Source organism: Mobula hypostoma, chromosome 18 (assembly GCF_963921235.1).
Source record: "Mobula hypostoma chromosome 18, sMobHyp1.1, whole genome shotgun sequence".
In the NCBI taxonomy this organism is placed as follows: Eukaryota; Metazoa; Chordata; class Chondrichthyes; order Myliobatiformes; family Myliobatidae; genus Mobula; species Mobula hypostoma.
The window spans coordinates 42,074,072-42,093,226 of record NC_086114.1 but is presented as its reverse complement, the minus strand read 5'-3'; the positions used below and the strand labels follow the sequence as shown (position 1 = coordinate 42,093,226).

The 19,155-nt window shown below is 47.7% G+C and overlaps 1 protein-coding gene across 1 annotated transcript in view; it reads right to left on the bottom strand.

The window, feature by feature from the left end:
* The window catches only part of nfkb2 (nuclear factor of kappa light polypeptide gene enhancer in B-cells 2 (p49/p100)), a 75,691-nt gene that overhangs the window by 4,303 nt on the left and 52,233 nt on the right, over positions 1–19,155 (bottom strand). Inside the window, exons 14-22 of the mRNA XM_063070800.1 lie at positions 18,192–18,333; positions 15,684–15,798; positions 13,689–13,899; positions 11,018–11,184; positions 8,977–9,079; positions 5,657–5,772; positions 4,309–4,381; positions 1,573–1,745; positions 396–507 (exon numbers count right to left, since the gene is read on the bottom strand). Of these exons, the coding sequence (XP_062926870.1) occupies positions 396–507; positions 1,573–1,745; positions 4,309–4,381; positions 5,657–5,772; positions 8,977–9,079; positions 11,018–11,184; positions 13,689–13,899; positions 15,684–15,798; positions 18,192–18,333 (1,212 nt within the window). The remainder of the gene's footprint in view (positions 1–395; positions 508–1,572; positions 1,746–4,308; positions 4,382–5,656; positions 5,773–8,976; positions 9,080–11,017; positions 11,185–13,688; positions 13,900–15,683; positions 15,799–18,191; positions 18,334–19,155) is intronic.

Here is a 19,155-nt window from a genome sequence, read left to right as displayed (position 1 = left end):
GGGATTGAAAAGAGGAGACATTTCTTCACTCTGTGCATCTTTGGAATTCTGAGGCTCAGTCACTGAGATTGCTCAAAGAAATGGGATTAAAAGAGTAGGGAATACAGAGGGAAACAAGTGATTATGGGGGTCTGTGCAACAGGAATGGTACTGAGGTCAAATATTCATGATCTCAGTGAAAGATGGGCAGGCGGGATGGGCCAAATTATCTCCTGGTCAGAGACACCCTTCTCAAAACTCTCCATCCCAGCAATAGTGCACATTGAACTGAAAAGTCGATGCCTCAACTCTCTCCTCCTCTGTCGCAGTCTTTCTCTCTGACTCTGCGAGATCTCATCCATATCCGGTTCATGGCTTAACAACTTAGACTATACTCTTTCAACCCATCACCTCACCTGAAGACTGAAGCACTTTGTAGCTTTCTGTTTTCTGGATAATATTCGCAGCTTTCTCCAAGCCCAGCTGATGTAGTGCATTAATTAACTGCTCAATCGTTCCACCTGAAATCTGTAGAGAAAGAGAGAGAGAGAGATTTATTAATTCACTTTCCAACAGCAGGTCGGCATCAATAACATAGTTACAGCATCACTGCCATACCCTCAATCTGACACCAAGAGTTACCAGGAGAGGGTAAGCCTGTTGTGGGAGTCTGAAAATCTCCTCGCTGAAAAGCTGTCCTTATGATTTGTCCCTCATTATTCTAACGAATTAGCACTGCAACTTTCCAGCAAGTGTAGCATGCAGTAACCCTGATGGGACCCGCTGGGCTCCGTTTAACATTTCTAACATAGTTTGGTGAGAGGCGGGTCACTCCACAACCCACCCACAATGACCACGGTACTGACCAGCAATAACAAACTGCTCCAGGCTGTGAGACCCCGAGATCTCCCTGTCAAAAGTGGCCAGGTCTGTCCCTGGAAACACTCTGGCAGTCAGCCTCAGTGTGGTCAAACTTTCAAAAAATATTGTGAATGCAGAGAGTCAAAACTAACCAAACACCATTAACATTTGTACAAAAAATTCCAAGTTCATTTAATTGAATTTTCCCTCCTGCGGCTGCATTTCTCCACCGGATTACAGGGAGCTCCTGCACTTGATCTGGGTTCAGTGGGGCAGCTTCCTCAACAGCTGCAGGGAGTGCTGCTCTGCCTGCAGGCTTCACCAAGCACCTCAGAGGCAAGAGCTGTAGGACAGCAGCAAGGACCCAAGCAGGGCACCAGGCGCTCTGTGCTTGGGAGAGCAGCTCTCCAGAGCAGAGTGGATTATCAATCTGGCCTCTCCCGTGAGAGGTTGAGGGTTGCTGATGGCAGGGATGGGTTTGGTGGTAGAGTTAGAGGACTAGAGATGAACTGCAGCCAGTGCAAGGTTCAGGCATACTGAACAGCTGAGATACTTCCTTTGGCCATGTCAGTTTATGGAGGACACTGAGAAGATCTGGGGTGAATAGAGGGGAGAATGACATATTGAAATAAGAACAAAATTGTTGTTATTTTGTGGTTTGTATGCCATACACTTGCAGGCCCCAGCATTAAAGACGGCCAATGATTCAAGAACAGAACAGGGTGAACATACATCAAAATTATCCAGTAGCGACTTGCTTGGAGACTTGGCACTTTTGAGCAGCTCGCTGAGAGAGCCAAGGCCCAGCTTCTCTGCCAGCTTCATCCAGTCAGCCCCTGAAACCTCCTGGTTCAGAACTTTGTTCAGTTCTCCCAAGACTTCAGAGCCTAGAGATGTGATGCTGCCTGAAAGATCAACAGACAATGTTTAGTTTCCCCACGGATAACCAGGGACTGGAGCCACGGCATGACTGATGCTGGAATCTGCAGCAGGGTAGGTTGCGGGAGAAACTCAGTAGGTCAGGTAGCACCTGTCGACATTTTGAGCCCCTGCATCAAGACTTCAACACAAGCAGCAAGGCAAACTAATCACTCGATGGGCAGCGAAAGCTAGACTTTGTCAAAGGCAGGAAGCTGGTCAGTTGCATGGAGACCTACAACAGGAAGGCTCCTGTTTCCTTGGCGGTGTTTGCCAGTAACTACTGATCCCTGAAGCAGCTTGTGCCTCACTGCAGGGAGGCCTGGATAGCATTTGGGCACGGGCCACATCATACGAGTGCCAACCATGACACTTACTCAAGTACCCAACCCAGCTGTAGACCCTGCTGTTAAAATTAAATCAAATGATAACATGCAAAATCCACAAAGGCAGCATCTGAGGTAGGGATTGAACCGTGCCACTGGGTCCGTGAGGTAAAGGTGATACTGACTGCACCACTGTGCTGCCTGCACTGAAATATCGACATTTATACACAATGCGGCAGCCATATTCTATAACCCTCTATGTACCTGTCCAGGTGCCTCCTCAATGTCATTGCTGATACCACCTCTCCTGGCAGCTCAAAACAGATTCAAACTATTTTCTGTGTGAAACATTTGCCCCTCAGTTCTTTAAAACTCCTCCCTTTCACCACATACCTCTTCCCTCTAGTTTTAGACACCCTTCCCAAAGGAAAACACATTCTCCATCTATACCTCTCAATTTTATAAACTTCCATCATGTCACCTCCCAGGGGGAACAGCCCAAGCTCATCTAATCTCCCCCAATAACCCAAGCCCTCCAATCATATGCAATGCCCTGGTTCACATCTTTACTGCTATGCTGTAGGTATTTCATTTAACAGCTCTGTAAGAGCAGTCTGTTCTGCTTCCAGCCTGTTTGGGTTACTGTTGAAGACGAGGAATGGTGTGGAATGTGTGCCAACCAATTAGGGGGAGGTTTTCTTGGTGCGGGACACTAAGGTTGGTCTTGAGGTTTTTTTTCTCGGTTCGGCGGGAGATGGAGAGAGAAGACGCTGGGGAGAACCGGTCGCAGGATACAACCCGGTGGGAGACCTGTTTGAGATGGTTTGTAGGCGAAGTTCAGAAGGTTGTGTGTGCTTCCACGCTGACGAGGGCCCAGCACGTGAGTGACAGAGAAGTTCACAATGAGCTCCAACTTGTGCACATTTGACTGTTTAATGAGAGTGGGCCCTTTTCTTTTTGTTATTCTTTACTAGCCCTTTAGTTAAGATTCATAAACATAATTCCTTTAATCGTATGCAGTGTACTGTCCGTTATTTCCTGGCACTAATTTGTAACAGGGTAGCAAATTACACAGCAGTCACACAAACTGGGGATTGGGGTGGGAGAGTTGTCTCAATCTCATGGGTTTGGCAGGACCGGGGAGTGTATTCCCTAGACTTACGCAGCCAAGGAAACCAGGGGGTTTCACATGCAACACCCTTGTGAATTTTTTCTGAACCTCTCTGGCTTAATCACATTTTTGTGTGAGAGAATCTAAAGCTGGAGGTCATTCTTCAGACATCCCATCCTGCAAAAACTCATTTCAGGGAGGTAGCACCATCAATTTGTGGGAGACTCCTGGAACTTCCGGGAGAGGTGGGATGTCTGCAATAGAGTAGCTCCTGAGCAGCTAGCCAGCTAGTTTAAATAATGTTAGCTATGCTAATGAACAAATGACACCTGTTAAACTCACCTCAACATGTCTTTTACAGTCTTAACCCACCATAGGCAATAGAAAAGTCCCTGTTGCAAACAGTGCAGCGAGCAACACTGTCATTATTTTTGATCCCTGTTAGGCAGGGGTGCACTTTAGTGTAGATTGGGGAGAAGTACGTTTTATATTTTCTTTTTTTTGGAACACTGCCATGGCGCGCTCTCTCTCACGCTCGCTCTCAAACAAATTGATTTCCGTGATATTGTATATAACTTGTGGCATCAGGGAGCCGTTATAAATATGTGGAAGACTCCCCGAACTTCCGGAAGAGGTGGGATGTCTGTTCTTTAAAAGAGGGTCACCCATTTTAGATAGAGAGGAGTTGGAAATGTTTAAATAGCTTTTAAGGCAGAGGTAGAAAAAAAAGATGCCTGATAAACAAGGGGTGTGGAAGGTGACCAGGTACAGGTGGAAATGGAGAGTTGCAAACACCTTGGATCTAATGAACGGCTGCCGGAGACAGGTTCAGATTTGTTCGTGTACACGAGGTACTGGGAGCAGCTAAGCAGGCGCTCTCTGAGTTACAGAATGCTGTGCTGGGTCTGTACATCAATGTACAATCCGAAATGAGTCTGGTGAGCAAAGTTCTCAGACTGATTTCCCAGGTCAGAATCCAGAGGGCAGTGAGGCACTGAAAACAAATAGTGGGCAAGGACACTGGCACGTTTCAGTCCTGCTGGGCACAGTGACCGACCAAGGTGCCAGCGCCCACCAACCCTCACGGTCCACACATGCAATCAGGGGCATTACCTTGCTGAATCTCGGATGAGTTTTCATTCTGTTCCTTCCATCTCCAAGATTGTCCTAGTAAAATGTCACGAACCTGTGTAAAATAATAACTGATTAGTTTCTATACAAGGCATCACTTAAAATACCAACAATACTTAAAATTTGCTTGTTTCTTATGGTTTTACTGTTCCTTTGTACGAAATGTGTAAATTTTTCAGTTTCCCATACTAGTCACCTTTGAACCTGATTGATAATTATTAATTAGCAAAAGAGAATCCATCTACCATCCCCGTGATAATCATCTGTGGATATGTATGTTACTTGCCCTATCCAGCTCTTCCTCTGTAACCTCCTCAAGTTGGGTTGGGTTCTGTAGGTTGGCTGTGACCCTCCTCCTGCATTCTGCACCTCAGCTGATATACCATGCATCCTCCTTCCCAGCTCTGCTCCTTCACAGATCTGTCAACATGGATTCCAAGGTCCACTGGTGGCTTTCCAGCTCTCGGCACCTATCAGCACCAGTCCACCATAAACACTGTTCTCCTTTGACCTGGGAAATGTTCAGCAATGCTTGGGTGGGGTGCCAACCAGGCTGGTTCCTCTGGATGACGTCAAGCTCTCGAGACTGTTGAAGCTGCGCTTATCCCAGCAAGCGGAGGATGTTTCACTGCGCTTCATAGGAGGAGGAAAGGCCTTGCAGTGACATGCAACAAGTCCCTCTACGAGGGGTCGCCAGGTTTTGAGCTGTTTCTGGTGCTGTGTTTTTTTTTGTGTGGCTGGTTCAATTGAGTTTCGATGTCAGATTGTTGACGTATGATTGGCAATGTTAATGTCATTCTGTACCAAGGGCAAGAGGTTTGGCTCTCCTCTTGGAGATGGTCAACTGCCAGGCAATTGACGCACAAAGGCCAGATCTTCATTCTGTTAAAATCAGATTTCAGCTCCTCCAAGGCCAATATAACCTTAATGAGGACTCAAATCAGGGCTAATCTGAAGCCAGCCAGATATGAGGAAGCGTTGAACAAAGAAAGTTGCAAAATGACTCTAAGAGTGGGAAGACACAGCACCTAGAATCCGAACATCAGCGCTTCTCTTCCTTATCCAAGGCACAACGAACAAAACATTTTCTCAATGGTGAGAAGTTAGGAAACTGGACGCTCAGTGAGATTTCAGAGCTGGTAATATCACTAAAAACTAGTGGCCAAAACAATTCGACATAAAGGCTACTTACCTGTTAACAGGAAGAAAAAAACCCACAACATAAGAAGTAGGTATGGAGTAGCCAGCCAGCCAACCCTTCAGAACTTCTCCACCATCCGTTTAAGATCGGCTTGTCTCTCTCCAAAACATTTCCCCATCCCTCACGTACCTTCTGGTCACTGGTGATATCGAGAGGCGTGTGTCCACGGCAGATCCCCAGATCCGGATCATCCTCTTCATCAGATTCCATTATGGGCTCATAGTTTTCGGCACTTCGATCAGCTCCTGGTGTTGGTGCCAGCCAAGTGGGACCGGAGGTGGGTGAGGGCAGCAGGGGGGCAAAACAGAAGATCACTAGTCAAATGCATGGCTCAGTCACTGACATATCCTTCATAACCCAAGGGTCAGCCAAGAGGGAGAAATGCCAGGAGATCTCTCTGATGTCGGAGGGGAACATGGATTAGGTTAGGGAGATATTGGTGTGGAGAGAGATATTGCACTTGGTGCTGAGAGGCAGCTAGATTTTGTAGAGAGTGGACAACAGAATGCTGAGAGAGGGGATGAGTTCCAGGAAAACAGTAGAGGATACAAGAAGTAGGCAGTGTCAGAGGTACGGCACCATTCAAGTGATGCCCCGGTTTACTCCACAAATCACTGTTGCTGATGAGGAACAGGCACAAGGTCCATTTCCTAGCACATTTCTGGAAATCAACCTTCCCATGGAAGCACAGCTTCAGACTACAAATCTTTCTGCGCGCACGAGCTCCAAAGGCCGGGTCACTGGATCCAGTGAGATGGACACTGACAGACTTACAGGAGCTTGGGCTTCTGCCTAGCACTGCGTGCAGTGAGATAGCTCTGGCTGGGCAATACCTCACAGCTCCAGTGACCCAGGTCCAATCCTGACCTCAGACACTACATGTTCTGTACGTTCACTCAGTGACCCTGTGGGTGCTGCACTTTCCTCACACATCCCAAAGCTGCTGGCAGATAACTGGCCCACTACTGTGGATTAATGACTAAGAAAGTCAAAAGGGAAAAGGAATGTCTGCAAAGGAATAAGTGCAGGAACAGGGAAATGAAGAGGGGAGATTGCGGTCCCAGTACTGGCACAGCCTTGATAGGCCCACTGGCCTCCTCCTGCATTTTTCCATGAGAGGATGCGGCAGACTGTCAGGAGTTGGTAACGGGTCTAAAACAAACATACAGACGTGGGGTGTCGAATTAATTTGGCAAGGAGGATAGAACGTCAGGAACCAAGTATTGGAATGACCGATGCAGGGGGAGAGTTGGTGGCCTAGAAGTGGGATCCCAGTGTTGAGTGAAGGAACTGTTCTTAACCTCCAAGTGCATGGATAGCTTCGACTGTGAGTAGGGTGCACATTTCTGAACTTTATTCGAATTAATGGGGCAGATGCCTCAGGACAGACATTAATGATTAAACACAAGATTCTGCAGATGCTGGAAATCCAAAGTCACACACAGATAATGCTGGAGGAACTCAGGCATCATCCATGGAGAGGAATAAGTAGTCAGCGTTTCGGGCTGAGACCCTTAATCAGGATAGGAATGGACGGGGTAGAAGCCAGAATAAGATGGGTGGAGGGGGAGTACAAGCTGGCAGGTGAAGGGTGTTGGGGAGGGAGGGGGATGAAGTAAGAACCTGGGAGATGATGGCTAGAAAAGGTGAAGGGCAGAAGGAGGAATCTAACAGGAGAGGACAGGACCATGGAAGGAAGGCAACCAGAGGGTGGTATGGGCAGGTGAAGAGAAGGACTAAGAGAACCAGAATGGGGAATGAAAAGAAAGAGAGGAGGGAGGGAGAGAGAGAGAGAAAACTGTATGTTGGAGAAATTAATGTTCACACCATCAGGTTGGAGGCTACCCAGACTGATAAGAGGTGCTGCTCTTCAAAATGAAGTCTGGCCTCATCATGGCAGTAGAAGAGGGCTTCTGTTCCTTCTCCTTCCCCCACCCTTATTTTGGCTTTATCCCCCTTCCTTTCCAGCCCGATAAAAAGTCATGGCACGAAACATCGACTATTTACTCTCTCTACAGATGCTGCCTCACTTGTTGAGTCATCAGCTTACTGAGACATTTGACAAGGACCCCCATGGTAGGCTGGTTTAGAAGGCTACGGCATGGTTGGGGTCCAAGGCTGGCTGATTAATTGGATCCAGAATTGGCTTGGTGACAGAGGCAGAGGATTGTGATAGAAGGATGCTTTACTGATTGGAAGTGTGTGACCTGTGGTGTACTACACAGATCAGTTGTTCATGATCTATTTAAATGACTTGGAAGTGGACACAGAAGGCTGGATCAGGAAGCACGTGGATGGCACAAAGTTAGTGGTGTTGATTTTAAGGAAGGTTGTGAAAGGACACAGACCAGGTAGAAAGTTGGGCAGAGTGTGGTCAGGCGGAACTTAATCCCGATGAATTAATGCACTTTGGGAAGTTGATCAGGGATTGGATATATACAATAAATGGTGGGGCACTAAAGATTGTTATTGAGCAGAGAGCCCTGGGGTTCAAGTGCACAGCTCACCGAGTCATACTTCAAGTGTTGCATGCAGTTTGCTCACTCACAGTACGAAGGATGTGAGTGTGCGACACAGACTCTGTAGGAGGTTCATCAGGATATTCCCTGGATCGGAGGACTTCAGTCATGGGGAGAAGATGGATAGGCGGGGCTGATGTTCTCTGGCATGAAGGAGACTAATAGGGGTTTCTCATATCATGAGTCGTAAATAGGGTAGAGTCAGAATCTTCTCTCTCCATCGGTAGGGATGAAAACAATAGATTTTACGTTCAAGGTGAGAGGAAGGAGTTTTAAAGGGCTTGGAAGACTGTTTGATATCTGGAACTTGCTGCGTTTAGACAAGCGAGGCACAGAATGTGATAGAGCAAGTGGGACCAGATGGGCAGAATAGTCAGTATGGCGATGACAGGCTGAAGGACCCATTTCTGCACTGGACAACTGGGTGATACCGTTAAAGGAACCACCAGGGCCCTGCGTGAGTGGTGAAGACACCAGATCTCAAGCCTATCACCAGCATTTGATAACGAAAAGAAACAATTTCCACTCTTGGGTGGTAAAGTAAGAGTTTAATAATTTACGATAAATGGTCTTGATTTTGAACAGGAAGATGTCTTTTAGTTAGGGACTGGTGCAGAGGATTTATCAGCAATGGGGCAGGAGAAATCTCACTGAGGGCTTTTAGTTCAGAACCTTTGGGCAAGTGTCTGCCCATATTTCATTGGAAGAGCCAATAATTATTCACAGCAAAGGACAAGGCCAGTGAGATTAATATCGTAGCGATCCAGCAGAGGCTAGACAGGGCAGCCAACAGCAGGACACCTCGACCAACGAAGGTCTCAGTGCCGTCTCCATCAGAACAGAATGATACTGAATGTCGGGTGGTGACAAACCTGTGATTCAATCCAACCCACAAAGCTACAGCCACAGGAACAGAAACGACCAACAAACCTGCACCGAGGAGCATCGCCGTCAACTCCGGGAAACTGTAGCCAGCCGCCAGGTGCAGCGCAGTGTTCCCCTGAAACGTCGGCCGGTCAACTTCTACGCCAGTCTGTGAACGGCAACAGTGGCACATCAGCACACATCTACACCGGGTGCTCAGCGTGATCACCCCTAGGTCATAGGTCATTCTTTGGCCAGCTGGTGGCGCAGTGAGATCAGCGCCAGACTCCGGAGCGAAGGTTCCCGAGTTCGAATCCAGGTTGGGCCACCCCCGAGCACGCTTTTCATCCGTGCCGGGTTGAGTGCCGAGCTAGCCACTCGGCCTCGTAAAAAATACAAGGGTCAAGTCAGGAACATTCATAACGTGACCCGGTTAATCCTGACACCACGTGCCAGACAAGAATGGCTGCATGTCTGGTACGATATGTTTAAAACAAAAGGTCACTCTACAAGCAGGCCAAATTGAGCTCATAGCCTTAACCCTAGCCAATCACCAGTAACACCTCGCGTGAGTGAGACACACAGGGAACTGAGCAGGGGAGCTGCTCAGATTTGTTATCCAGGGCCAACAAATCGGATCAGGGAGCTCAAAGTTCATGATAACAATTATGAAATTTGAAACTTTAAAAGTCTGACAGGGGGTGACGACGAAACAACACATCTGACTATATAATGTGTTAACACAGACCGCACAGTTCGCTTTGAGCATTGACTTCAACACCCAGGTCGGATATAGCAAGGTTCAGGAAACCCAGCTGCTAGAGATTAAGTCCAAGTTCAACTTCAATTGTCACTCAACCATACTTGAATACCCATGAATACCACCAGACAAAACAATGTTCCTCCAGGGTCAAAGTGCAAAACAGTACCAACAGTCACACACAGCACACAAAAAAGCAGTAAACATACAGCTACCCTTCCTTTAGAAAAGTAACAGATGGCAGAGCACGTAGATACATTGCAGACAAGATTCACAGTCCCAGAAAGGTTACAGCATTGAAGATGGCCATTGTCCTCTGCCACATTCCCATCATTTGGACAGGGCCACGGATAGGAAAAGTTTTATGGGATGTGGGCCAAATGCAGGCAAACAGGACTAGCTTAGATGGGAATCTTGGTCAGCATGGACAAAATAGGCCAAAGGACCTGCTCACAGAGTGCACATTTCGATGAACTTCCAGTTTGTTCTGATGGAGTTGAGCAGTTAAATGGCCACCGTAGGCTGCTCACACAGTGCACGGGTGAGAAGTTGAATCTGCGAAGAGTTGAACTGAACACGGGCAGGATTAAGCAGGATCAGTGGAAAAGGGTGGTTGACACTCAGAACAGACCTGGTGAGCTGAAGGGCCAGTCCCTGCGCTGCAATGGAGCCAATTTACAGAGCTAGTTCAGGTGCCCAGTCTCCAGACAGCACCTCTCAGTGGCAAACGATGCAGAAGCAGGGCTGACCCGGATTCCCACTGAGCCACTCTCATTTGCCCACGTTTGTCCCATATCCCTCAATCCCACAAATAGAGACCATATCCCTTAGCCAGCACTTTCAAAAAGGAATTGGATAGACTGGAGAGCAGGGAAACAAGGGAAAATGGTATCCATGGCATTTCTTTACAAGGAATGGGCATGCATTCAATAGGCCAATTGGCCCCTGTCTATGCCAGAAGAATTAATGATTATAATAGCTCTTGTTTACATCAGGTCCCTCTCCTGCATTGTAAACTTCCACTCATAACATAGCTGCACATGAAGGATTTGGTCCCCAGTAAATGAACCACACTTCAAAAAGTTTCCTTTACAGCACAAGTATACAGATGGAGCCAGACACCCTGATGTGGCCAATTGCTGTGCTGATGAATATGGGGTGCACCTGGGAGACATTTTACCAGTGCCTTTCCTGCCATTGCCAGTCTTGATGTGGTGAGTAGGGTGAGTCAGGGAATAGGGAACACACCAAGCTTCAGTGCAAGTGGGTGGGAGGGTAGGTAGGTAGGTAGGTTAGGAGAGCCAGGACCCATTAGCAACCCAGGAGACCCTCACAAAGTGACCTTACATGCACAAGGTATCCGACCATCCTGAGGCTCCGAATTTCCACGGCCAGGTGCAGCGGAGACCGCCCACTTTTTTGCTCGGACACATTTAGCTCTGCGCCGTTGCTCAGCAGAAGATCCACCAAATTCTCATCCAGTGCTTTCACTGCCAGGTGCACAGGGTACAATCCTGAGGGAAAAGGCACACCAGGAGATTCAGAGTGAGGCTGTCAACCCACACGTGCATCAACTTAACGATTTTCATCTCAGATCACTTTCCCAGCAACGGCACTGGCTGCCAGTTTCCCATCCTCTCTACGAAGGACAGAACAAATACAGGCCTGATGCTGGTGGTGGCCAGTTACTGGAGAATATTCTGAGGAGCTGCACAATTGGGGAACAAAGACGTGACATATTTTTCGCTCAGGAGTGACGACGTGATAATCAAACACTGTACACACAGAGTCAGTGCCTTCAAAAAGGAATACATAGACTAGAGAGCAGTTTGGAGATAGCGTGAGGTTGTCTAGCTGACCAACAACTGAGGCTCAAGCAATGTGCTGGAGGAGCTCAGCAGGTCGAACAGCATCTGTGGGGGGAGGAGGAGGGAATGCTGGCATTTGTAGTTGAAACCCTACACCAGGACTGAGCGGAGAAGAGAGGCAGAGAAGGGCAAGACAGGGGCCAGTAGGTGAGGGGCAGAGGGGGAGGTGAATGTGGAGGTAGCTGCTGTGGATGATGGGTGGAGTATGATTGATCAGGAAGGTGATAATGGGATCCATTCGGAGAGAGGTGAAGGCAGTGGGATCCTGATGGAAAAGGGATACGGGACAGGGGTAAAGTAAGTTGCTGGTAGGTGGATAAAACCAGGAGTAGGGTGTGGGTGTGGGGGGGAAAATTTGATGGAAGACAGTACACAGATGGGAAGACTGGAGATAGATCGGAAGGAGAGTGACAGAGAATATCTGAAATGAGAAAACTCACTGTACCTTTGTGTTGTAGATTCCACAGGATGAATACAAGGCGTCATTTTGTGTTGGGCTTCATCATGGCAGTGAAGGTTGTGGATGGACTGGTCTGTTTGGCAACGGGAGATCAAATGGCATGCAACTGGGAGCTTGGAATGGTCACTGCAGACGCAGAGTGGTGTGCAAAAGAGTTGCCCTGTCTGTGCCTGGCTTTACTGACGTAGAGAAGGTCACATTGGGAGCACCAAATGCAGCAGGGGAAGTTGGAGGAGGTGAGCATGGATCTCTGCCTCAGCTGGAGGGCCATTTAGACCCCCAGATGGTGATGAGGGAAGGAAGTGTATAGATGGACCGGCGTCACTATGAAGGGGTGGCGGTATATCGGGAAAGGGGTTCCATCTCCTGTGATTGCAGGGTAAAGTGCCTCCCAACAACTCAGCTCTCTGGAGGTAATAAGGAAGGTTGATAAAGGAATTGATCAAAACTGTTGACACCTGGGAACAGGCAGATTGATCCAAGTGGGGTCCAAGAGACTGGGGAATGACCGGAGAAAATGGGCTGTGGGTAAAAGTAAACAAACAGCAGCAAGCCGTTCCGTCCACAATGGAGGTGGGGGGGTGGGGGGGGCTCGTTATCAGCGTGGCCTGCTTCACCTGCTGGAGAGCCGCGAGAAAGGCCGATTGAGAACAAGGGCTCACCCGTTTACAACAGGCAGTTTCTTCTCCGTGGAAATGGTCAGCTTTTGGAACTTTGAGGGTGGCGTAGCGGTGCAGCAGGTAGTGCTGCTGACCCACAGCTCCGGCAGTCAAGGTTCCATCCTCATCTCAGGTGCTGCCCGAGTGGAGGTTGAATGTTCTCTCCGTGGGCTTGCACTGGGTGCCCGGTTTCCACCCACATCGCCAGGACATGCAGGCTGATTTTGGGTTAACTGGTCCCTGTGTAGATGGGTGGTAGGAGGAAGGAACAAGGCTTGGTGCTAATGGAAATGTGAGAACAAACAGATACCAGGGAAACAGGGGAGTGCTCAGAACAGGCAGAGACCAGAAAACCATTTGGCCCATCAATGTTAGAAGGAAATGTGAATAATCACTGACAACTCGTGGAGGAGGTGTCATTTAATGGAGATGATTTCTGATCTACAAGGCGTCTTAGATTATAGGGAATGAGAGGGAAAGTGAAGATCAGGGGAGCTGTGGTGTAGCAGGCTGCCTTCTGGCCTTGCCCACGATGGACTATAGTTAAATCACTTATATAGGCATCCGCTAGTCTTGTGAGACCATGGATTTGCGCCTTGGAAGGTTTCCAGGGCGCAGGCCTGGGCAAGGTTGTATGGAAGACCAGCAGTTGCCCATGCTGCAAGTCTTCCCTCTCCACGCCACCAATGTTGTCCAAGGGAAGGGCACTAGGGCCGAAACAGCTTGGCACCGGTGTCGTCGCAGAGCAATGTGTGGTTAAGTGCCTTGCTCAAGGACAAAACACACTGCTTCAGCTGAGGCTCGAACTAGCGACCTTCAGATCACTAGACCGACACCTTAACCACTTGGCCATGCGCCAACACAATCACTTAACAATGGTGTTTAACATTGTAGCAGGTAGATTGGTGGGAACAACACTACAGTATATTAAACCAAACGCGAGTAGATGGGACTGGCTTGCTGGGCAACATGGTTGGCATGGCCTAGTTGGGCCGAAGGGCCTGTTTCTGTGGTGCCAGTCTATTACCTACCGTCACAGTCTGGCAGCTTCATGAGCTTGTCGAGCACTTGAGGTTTGAGTTGTTGCACCAATAACTGCACCATCTGTTTATCCTTCCTATGCAGAGCAAGGTGGAGAATGGAGTTTCCATGGCGATCCAAAATAGCAGCATCAGCCCCGGCAGTCAGCAGCAGCTCAACCATCTTGTACTGCTGGGTGATCACTCCGAGGTGGAGCGGCGTCTGAGACACAGGAAAAGCAGTCACATAACAACTCGCGTTACTCTGCACACGGTGCTGGGGTCAGGGGTTACTTGGTGCTTCTAAAACCCGCTTATCCTGAGCTGTCTCAGACATCATTGGTCCCAATAATGGTCTCCACAGGCCTGAGCATCAAATCTAACAAAACTGCCTCCAGGAAGCAGAAGTGTAAGTGGAAAAACCCACCCAACCGGGCTTTTCATTCTTTCGCAAAACCGACATTTAATAGTGAAATTAAAATAGAGCGTTTGGTGCCTTTGTGTGGAAAGAGCAAGGAGGCCATGTGCTCTTCGGATTTGAGAGTCTGAACAAAATCAAGGAGCAAAGGGATATGGAACAGGCAACACCACCTGCTATTCATGTGGCACTTGTTATTGTTGGGCAAAATGATGCCAACCTGTGGTGAACCTGTGGCACATATGTTTTGTTGGCACATGGAATGCAGTGCCACCCATAATAATAAAAAAATACATGCCTATAATGATTATATTTACTGCCAAATGAAGCAGTGGAGAATTTTTTAAAAAAGAAACCCAAGAGCATTGAGATGTTTTCACTGGAAATGTCTCACGCTGGCTTGGTGCCAGCTAGGTGGTTGAAAGAGCACATGACACTGCATGATACTTCTGAAAACCTCACAGACCTGGTGTAGACATCAGTATTTGGATAGTAAACAATTACAATATTGATAATATTTAGAAATGACCTTATTTTTCAATTATCTATTTAAAGATTAACATCAATAATTTTAGAACAGGTTTTTGAAGTGCTTCATTTATTTCAGAGTCTGTTATACTTTTACTAATAGTAAAGCAATGAAAGTACATAAATATGCAACAGGATGCACCTTTTTCTTTAAAATTTATAATTATTGTTACTAATTCATTAACCAATGATAATTTCTACTCAAAATTACCATGGCAAGCAAGAGAATATATTTTAGAAAATTATCACCAATTTGGACACAAACTCTCAAAAATGTTCACCTCCCCTGCCAAAGAACAGGAGCACCTAAGGAAATGGACCAGCAAACCACACACCATGCAAAGGCAGGTAAGCAACTCTGCAGACCGTGCTTGCAAGGAGCAACTCTTGAAGAGAAAGGAGGCAGCACTCAGTGAGCAGGGGCTGGCTGATCACAGAGATTGGAGAGGTGAGTAAACGAGTGATTTGAAATCAAGGCAGATTTCTAGGGTGTTTTCCACGAGCCAGCCTAGGCCAGAAGCCCTGGGGGGGAGATGGGTGAGGAATGGGAATCTCAGCACAGAGTGACAATGATCCTATATTGCCAGCAAGCAGATGGGAGAAGGAGGGCTGTGAAACGTTAGAATGCAATAGCAATGCAAGTTTGCAGGAAGGCTTTAGCAGCTGGTGAGCTGAGGGAAGAGCAGATAGTGAAAACAGGTGGAATTCACATCCTCGCTTCCCCACAACTCCATTCATCTCCATTTTGAATACACTTGGGGTTGAAGCCTCCAAAACTGAACATTGAGGAGAATTCCAAAGATTCTCCAGTTCCAGGTAGAGAAATAACCTCTCACTCTGTCTTGGAGGGCTGAGACTGTGAGCCTTGGTTGCAGACATCGAGACTGCCAAGCCCCAGCAACGTGCATGGTTCAGTGAAAGCAGAGGCTGGTAATGTGAAGCAGGAGGGGCAGGAAGAGGCAGAACTAGACAACAATTGCCATTTCAGGGAGGGGCAGGATCCAGAACCGTCCTGGCAGCATGACACACAGTTATACGATGTAGTACTGAGGGAGACTGACCTGTCGCAGATGGTTAGGGACATTGATGATGTTCTGCCATGGGATGCTGACAATGACCTGCAGTAGCTGTTGAACCACCAATGGCTGCTGATGGATGACGGCCAGGTGCAGGGACCTGTGAATAGAGCACCCTTTACAAGAACTGTCTTAAGGTGCTGGGCAACAGCAGCCCCTACCCCCACATTGCCAGCTCCCCACCACCGGAGAGTTCTCACACAACGCCTTCCCCAACCATCAACTGAGGCTTCTCCATCAATGTGTCCTCAACCACACCCACCACCCCCCCCCACCACCCCAGACCCCTGTCTTTTTGTGTGTGAACTGTTGGCGGCAGCCTCACAGAGTGCATTCTGCATTATTCATTATTCCACTTTCCCAATGTGTTAGTGACACACTACACCCAGGGCCGAGCGCCAGGAAGAGGGAACCTCACAACACCAAACAATTCCACCCTCAGAAACCGGAGGCCGGATACCGTGCCTACAATCAGTTAACTCAGACCAAATTGGAATGTCACAGTGACACACTTTCTCCTCCCCCCTGGGTACCAGCAGTCCCTTTAGGACAAGGGATTCCAACCTGGGGTTCACGGACCCCTAGGTTTAATGGAGGGAGACCATGACATAAAAAAGGTTGGGAAGCCCTGCTTTAGAACCTGTTGACTCTCTGCAAACGTGATTTAACTTCTCAAAGTCTAGGTCACAGTCACAGAATCTTTCAGCACAATAACATATCTTTCAGCCCAGCAAGTCCATATCAACTTTTCTGTTCATCTACACCAATCCCATTTACCTGCAATAAGGCCCTATCCCTCTCTGACTTGCCTACTGAAACATCTGTCTAAATGCCTCAAACACAGTCATTACATCTGATTCTACAATCTTCTCTGGTATCGCAGTCCAAATACACTCTGTGTAAAACTTACTCTCAAGTCCCTTTTAAAACTCCTTCCTCTAACCCAAGGGCAAGGTCCTCTTGTTTTTGATAGCCCTGCCAATGGGAAGAAACAGACTATCTACCCTCTCTATGCCTCTTGTCACTTTATATCCTTCAATCCAGAGATCCCGTCTTGCTGCAGTGTGGTGACCAGAACGGTATCCAAGAATCCAGATGCAACCCAACTCCATTAACCTGGCTTCCGATTGTTTGGTAATCCTGCCAGTTCGGCAATAGCTCACTCGTTAGTTTGAAGAGTGGGCAGTGGATTCAGAGTGAGTGGAATGTGCGGCTGGAGCTGGGATCAGGATCCATAACAGCAGGAGGTGGATACATGGAACCGTACTACACAGAAGGCCTTTCAGCGCACGTCTATGCCAACTAATGACGCTAAATTAAACCAATCCCAACAGTCTGCACATGGTCCACATCCCTCCATTCCCTGCCTGTTTATGTGCCTCTGAAATGTTGTTATCATGTCTGCTTCCTCTCTGTGCAAATAAAATTCTCACACATCTCCTTTAAACTTTCCCCCTGCCCTCATCTTGAAGCTATGCCCTCTTGTATTTGACTCTTCCACCCTGGGAGAAGGATTTACCCTAAACATACTTCTCGCAATTTTATACTCCTCTATTAGTTTGCTGCTCAGATCCAGAGAAGCCAATTTTGTCCAACCACTCTTTATTGTTACTACCCTCTAATCCAGCCAACATCCCAGTGAACATCGTCTGCACTCTCTCCGGAGCCTCCACATCCCAGTGAACATCGTCTGCACTCTCTCCGGAGCCTCCACATCCCGGTGAACCTCGTCTGCACTCTCTCCGGAGTCTCCACATCCCGGTGAACCTCGTCTGCACTCTCTCCGGAGCCTCCACATCCCGGTGAACCTCGTCTGCACTCTCTCCGGAGTCTCCACATCCCGGTGAACCTCGTCTACACTTTCTCCGGAGTCTCCACATCCTGGTGAACCTCGTCTGCACTCTCTCCGGAGCCTCCACATCCCGGTGAACCTCGTCTGTACTCTCTCCATAGCCTTGACAATCTTCGGAGTGAACTCAACACAACATTCCAAAAGTGGGACAACCAAAATTTTTCTATACAGCTGCAACATGATGTAACACCTTTTATACTCAGGACCTCGACCAATAAAGGCCAGCATGTTATACATTTTATTTACCTATCTATCCACTTGTGGTGCCATTCTCTGGGAGCTATGGATCCCAGGATCCCTCTGTATATTGATGCTCACAATGGACCTGCTCCACTGTATGACATGGGTCGATCTGCAATTGGAACTGGATCTGGAGTGTTTGTGTATGTCCCACTGCTTTTAATTTACACTGGAACATTTATTACACTAATAAATAAATTATAACACTAGTAATAAATGCAGGGAAATGGTGAAAAGAAAATATATTGAGATATTACCAGAAATAATATCCCATAGCTCAGAAAATCCAATGATCCAGTACTATGCCGAAGTCCAGATTATTGGAGTTGCTCTGCATCCAGATTACTGGAAAGGCATTACCACAGTTAAGGAACACCAGTTCTCTACAAAGCAATGCTTACGTGTCTCCATTTTCATCCTGAATAGCAGTCAGATGTCTCTGCACAGCCAGCAGCATGCGCACATCCGCCGTGATGGCGTAGTCTAGTAAAGCACGGGCCGTCCTCTCGGTGATCTGCAGCGCTTTCAGACCAAACAACTGCTCTGCAAGGCGAGGGAAGAGTGAGTGAGTAAAGCTGTCAGACACTAGGCTAACAAGAAAGGGATCCAGGGTTCCAGTTGCAATTCACAACATTACCAGCTTTCAGTTAGAACTCAGAACATAGGGTCAGCACCAACATGGTGAGCCAGGGAGTTGTTGCTGTGCTGACCCTGAGGCCAATTTAAACTAATCCCATCTGCCTGTACATGATCCACATATCAATACCGCCACCCCCATTTCCCCACGTGCTCACATCAAAATACATTTTTGCTTTTGTCATCCTTGCGTTTAAAAGTAGCAGTTTCTGTGAGAGGTGGAATGGGCACCAAAGTGAATCCTTAGCTCAAACCCTTCACCAGTGCAGCTCAACACATGGAAGGCAATTTCACCACGTAGGTGTGCTGTAATCCAGAAACTGTGAGGAGGTTGTAATTAGCGAATCGGTGAAACTTTGTTCCATTGGATCCTGAAATCAACACTTGCCTGCCTCATTACTAACTTTGCAATTGCTGCTGTTTTAAGTTCCCGTTCCAGAAGCTGACTGACACAGAATCTGACAAAGGTAACACGTGTGGCCCTGTGAGCAGTCAATGGCACAAAAGGATATCCAACATGTGCAATGACTACAATTATGGAGCAAAAACATCCCAGGTCAACATCACAGTTTTACTGATTCAACTGATTAATCATTAATTTCATACCTTTTATCTCTTCCTCCCTCCCCAGCTCGGTCAAACCCTCCCAACACTCACCATTTCAGTCCCACCCTATTTATATATGGTCATCCAGTAAGGAGGGGGGCACAGAGGGATGAGGATGTCCTT